Genomic DNA, 5,587 nt, shown 5'->3' on the forward strand with positions numbered 1-5,587 from the left:
CCTACAGATTTTATGTAAGCACTATGCCACTACAGTGCTTTTCCTTCGAAATGAACTACTTCTAAACATACCTTGAATTCATCAGGTGTATTATCAATCGAAAAAAAAGTTTCACACTGGATCAACCACTGTTTTATTCCTTCACCATTGAATCTTGGAAAGTCCAACCTAGCCAATCAAGTCCCACAAGAATAGGGGTTGGATCTCTCACCTCTAGGTGGATTGCTTGCTGCTGGAGAATCTTGTTGCCTCTGCTGAAACATTCCGTGTATTGTTTGTTGCATGGAAGCACCGAGCTCGACAAATCTTGATTTCATTCTGCTGCTGAGACGTTCTTCCATTTCATGAAGGGAAGCTTGACAACGTGTGTTCTCTGCCATTGCTTGATCACCAAGGAAGGAACAGGCTCGATGATACCAATTGATGTAGTAGAACTAGGAACTCAGCTATGGGATTCGAAGTTCTTGGACAGACAAGGGAACTCAATGAAACGAATGAATTCCAATTAGCATGGTGGTCATGCTTTTCATTATTAGAAGAAGAAATTACAAGGAGGAGGTTGATTACATATTCTATTCAAAATGTTCCCTTACTTGCCAATTACTACTTATAGTTCTCAACCACTAACTGCCTAACTACTTTTTTAACTAACAGCAGTTAACATAATTAAGTCTAAGTAACTACCTACCTTCTTAAGCCTGTATCATAATATTACTCAAGTAAAGTTTCATGTCATTCATTTGATTGATTAATTATTTCAAAGATCAATAGCATGGAAACAGAGTTAGCTTTTAAAATTGTTTAATGGTGGCACTAGCATAAGGAAAAGAGGTGTTTGTTATTGTTACACCACTTACCATGTGGCATGTGCACTTGATAGATATTTTCTTCCTTTTTTTATAGAAAAAAAGGCATTAGCAAAGAGGTCTGTATGTGACTCTTAAACTGCATTAATTGGCGAATAATTATACTGGTGTCACAACTGATAGAGTCACAAAAATGCATCAAATGCCATGATAATGATAATGATTTGAAAGCCAATCAATCATCCATAATGGCATTGGTAGTTTGCTATGGTATATTTTTGGTAGCACTAGAAATCTCACTTCTCCAACTTGCAAATCAGCCCAGCTTTCTTGTCTTCTTGCTTCCAAACTGTTCCAAATGGAGTTTTTCCATTCTAAGGTTTAAGTATGTCACGGGCTTTAAAGAGAGTTTGGATTGGTATTTATAGATCAGTTAATAAGGACTGATTGCAATGAGAATTGAATTAAGCTTTTAATAAAGCAAAGTACTTCAATTTAGCTATGTTTGTACTTTAATTGATTGATGAAATAGAAAATGTTAGTTTTAGTGAGTGTTTTATTCCCTTTTAACAGGAAAAAAAGAGAAAGAAAAAGAATAGGCAAAGGTTATGGATGAGGTGCTCATTTTTTTTCACCTAATCCATGATACTGTTTAGTTATTAATTTAATTAGGAGGTGAGAATTAAATCTTTGACATAGTAAAAATAATTTTAATGAGGTTGATATGTAAATTTTATAACTCACACTTTAAATTTATTAAGATTTAATTATTATCTATAATATAATTTTTTCTCTCAATCATATTTTTTTTTCACTAGACAATTAAAATCTTAAAAATATTAAATCAAGTTCCGCTCAAGCAACGATATGTTAATAAAATCTTTACATAGTTTGGACATGTATAGAATACTGTTATTATATAAAAAAAAAATAGATGTGCCTGATATCTGTGGGTCCATGTGAACAACTCTTTCAAACTTTGTTAATGTAATGCTATTGACGCCGCATTTCAATCAATACTGCACATAATTCTCACACGGTTTCATCTAACCTTTTCCAAAAGGTAAAAAAGAAAAAGAAAGAAAGAAAAACATATTCACTTAACCTCATGGATTCATGTGCCAATTATGCATACTTATGACTTAGCATTACATAGGTACCAATTTTTTTAATATGTAACGTCATCAAGCTCTAAATTCCACTATAAATACAAGCATGGTTGAGAGGGTTTGGCATATAGAGTAACCAGTAGTGTGCAAAAGAAAACTCAAGCTCCCAGATTCTGTTCCAATGCCTCCCGTACCAATTTCCCCCATCAAAGTTGGGCACATTGATGATGTCCAAGAGCTAAGAAAAACCAAGCCAAGGACAATTCCTCAAAGATTTGTACGAGACTTGACAGAAAGACCAACACTCACTACACCTCTTCCCCCACCACATAGTGACATGCCAGTCATTGATTTCTCTAAGCTTAGCAAAGGGAACAAAGAGGAAGTCCTCACTGAACTTTTCAATCTTGCAACTGCTTGTGAAGAGTGGGGATTTTTTCAGGTAAATATTTATATAGTATTTGGTTCTTACTAAAACTATTACTGTTTGATAACTATTCAGACTATCATTAACTTACCGAAGTGACATTTTTTTTATCTGTGAAAATGGAAGATAGTGTCAGGAGTATATAATAATTCATACACTCTACTCAACCAATTAAGTTAGACCCCTTCACATCAAAGTTACATATATATAATTATGTGTATTTTTTTAAAACATATTCTATCATGGAAACTAATGTTTAGTACGGTCATTAGGTAATTAATCATGAAATTGACCTCAATCTGCTGGAGAGCATCGAGAACCTGAGCAGGGAGTTTTTCATGCTACCTTTGGAAGAGAAACAGAAATACCCTATGGCTCCAGGAACAGTCCAAGGGTATGGACAAGCTTTTGTTTTCTCAGAGGACCAAAAACTGGACTGGTGCAACATGTTTGCTCTTGGAATTGAACCTCAATATGTTAGGAACCCAAATCTATGGCCAAAGAAACCAGAAAAATTCAGGTAACATATATAGTACTTCCATATATTTTTAGGACGAAGCGTGGTTCCTTAGGTGGTTTAGTGTTGTTCTCGAATCAAAATTGGAGTTTTACTTCAGAAACATATGCTAACCTTAAATGTAAATATTTATTACACGAATTATCAAGATGAAACTCCAGCTTTGATTGGAAAACAACACTAAAAGTACTTAAGTATCTAAGGAACCATATCTAAGTTTTGTTGATATTTGTATTCATTTAGTCCAATGTTTTTTTATGTTAGTTAAAGAAACTTTAAAATGCTTAAACATTCATGCAGCGAAACTGTGGAAGAATACTCAGGAGAAATAAGGAAACTCTGCTATAATCTGTTAACATACATAGCTTTAGGCCTTGGTTTGAAAGGGGATGAGTTTGAGGAGATGTTTGGCGTATCGGTGCAAGCCGTGAGGATGAACTACTACCCTCCATGTTCAAGACCTGACCTTGTTTTGGGTCTGAGTCCCCATTCAGATGGAAGTGCCCTCACTGTTCTGCAGCAAGCAAAGGGAGGCCCAGTGGGACTTCAGATACTCAAGGACAATACATGGGTTCCTATTCAACCAATTCCAAATGCTCTTGTCATCAACATTGGAGACACAATAGAAGTAAGGCCGCCACTACACTTTTTCTCCTTTTTTTATTCTGTCTATAAAACTTTTAGTTACATAACATAACATAACATAACAGGTAGCTTCATTGACTTGTCTCTTTTTTTTAATGTTTTGAGTTCTTTTTCTCTCATGGATTTGATTATTGATACTAATTTGCGTTATGTATAGGTTCTTACAAATGGGAAATACAGGAGTGTGGAGCATAGAGCTGTGGCTCATGAGGAGAAAGCTAGACTCTCAATTGTGACATTTTTTGCTCCTAGCTATGAAGTGGAGCTTGGTCCAATGCCTGAGTTTGTGGATGAAAACCACCCATGCAAGTATAAAATATACAATCATGGAGAGTACAGTAAACACTATGTAACAAACAAGTTACAAGGTAAAAAGACCCTGGAATTTGCCAAGATCCAAACCAAGAACACAAACTAGGAAGTTCCCTAACTAGTTAGGAGAACTATAATTAGACTGACTAATGACTGTGTGTGTAGAATTAATTATCTACCACATAAAAGCATCATGGTCAAATCTCTCGATTCTATTTTTGTTGAAAAAGTAGGCAAAGTAATTAGTTGGAGTGATGTAGGAGGGTGTGATTGTGGGTCACATACAGAAGACTCACTGTTTCTTATTCCAAATATGTATATGCTATATATCTCTCAATGGAAACTAGTGGCATCTTATTTTATAAGCTTTATTTCCAAACTGTCTTGATATGTGGACATTAATGGTCTAAAGCACAAAAAAAGAAACCAAGAATAAAGTAGAATTAAATGACAGTACCACTTCTCTCTCCATAATATTTCTTATAAGGAAAGAAGCAGGCAATCATGTGGAGCACTTCCACACAAATATTTTATGAAAGAATCAAACAGGAAGGGGACAAAATCATTGGTTGTCTTATTGTTCTTAAGGGGAGAGCCTTTTTCTTTGTGATCAGAGAGAAAGGAGCCCCGCAAGTAATTTGTGAATGTGTTAGCTATTCATATAATTGGAGGGAAGCACCAACCAAGGAAGTTGTGATGGTTCATAGTGATGATTCTCGGCTGAAATGACATTTAGGTGCTTTAATTTAACAATCAATTAAGAGTTTAATTCTTATGTGTATCAATTAATCACAAAATCAACAAACTTATTATAAATAGTCATTTCTGACTATCAATATATTATTAGTTTGAGTAAAATTGAACTTGGATCACTTAAAAAAGATTTTGAATTAGTTTTGTGAAGAAAAAAAATATGGTTGAAAAGAGACATTCCACCATAGTTGTACAATCAGATTTTTGAAAGAAATTAGTCATTAACAAAACTTATAGACACATCACACAAATATCATAATGATAAAAAATAGTTTTTTCTAATTAAACGAGAGTGAGACAGATAATGTGAGACTTCTTAACACCCCTCTATATATGTTTGTCAAAACAAGCAAACTTACTCGAATAGGCAAGAATCAAAATAGACTATATACTCTCATACCGTGTTAAATTTATTTTAAAATCAACTAATATTAAGTGAAGTTGTTCAAAAGATATATAAGTTATATTTCGAGAATTGAAGAGGCGATGTGAAGCTTCTTTAACAATTAAGAGCATGTTTGGGAAAAATTATAATCTGTCATTTCAGCTGTTTTTACGATAGAAAAGCTGTCTGCAAAATAAATTAGCCAGCTTGAGAGCAAACCACGTTTTTCTCATGTCTATATAAGTGAGGCATACAGGGAAAAAGGATGTACCTATGTACTTTGATAGGTGGTGGCAAGACAGTAGTAGTTCAGTCAAAAATATACGAAGGTGGAGTTGGGTGGGATGGTACCTTAAGCCCATGCGTGGTTTGGTCACACTCACTAGTGAACTAAGCAACTTACACACAACACAATGTGTTGTTGTAGAGCAAAGGTTTAAGGCATAAAATGCTGCCTAATAAAGTTGCAACATGAATATGCTGCTTAACTAAGTGGGAAGTAAAAATATCAACAAAAGTACAGCATCGAGACTGTTTGACGGTGACATATTTACTCAGTACCACGATTAAACAAAGAGGCAAGTTACCTTAGTGGATCCTACTTAATCAGGCCACGAATCCACAAAATCGTCT

The 5,587-nt window shown here is 34.6% G+C and overlaps 1 protein-coding gene across 1 annotated transcript; it reads left to right on the forward strand.

Moving 5' to 3' along the window:
- The first annotated feature begins 2,030 nt into the window (after nucleotides 1–2,030).
- Nucleotides 2,031–4,181, forward strand: LOC100820290 (protein SRG1). The gene is made up of 4 exons (XM_003533407.5): nucleotides 2,031–2,357; nucleotides 2,615–2,862; nucleotides 3,160–3,487; nucleotides 3,662–4,181. Exons 1-4 carry the CDS (start codon nucleotides 2,097–2,099, stop codon nucleotides 3,920–3,922), a joined length of 1,098 nt encoding a protein of 365 aa, XP_003533455.1. The 5' UTR covers nucleotides 2,031–2,096; the 3' UTR covers nucleotides 3,923–4,181.
- Nucleotides 4,182–5,587: the final 1,406 nt, after the last annotated feature.

Source organism: Glycine max, chromosome 9 (assembly GCF_000004515.6).
Source record: "Glycine max cultivar Williams 82 chromosome 9, Glycine_max_v4.0, whole genome shotgun sequence".
Classification (NCBI taxonomy): Eukaryota; Viridiplantae; Streptophyta; class Magnoliopsida; order Fabales; family Fabaceae; genus Glycine; species Glycine max.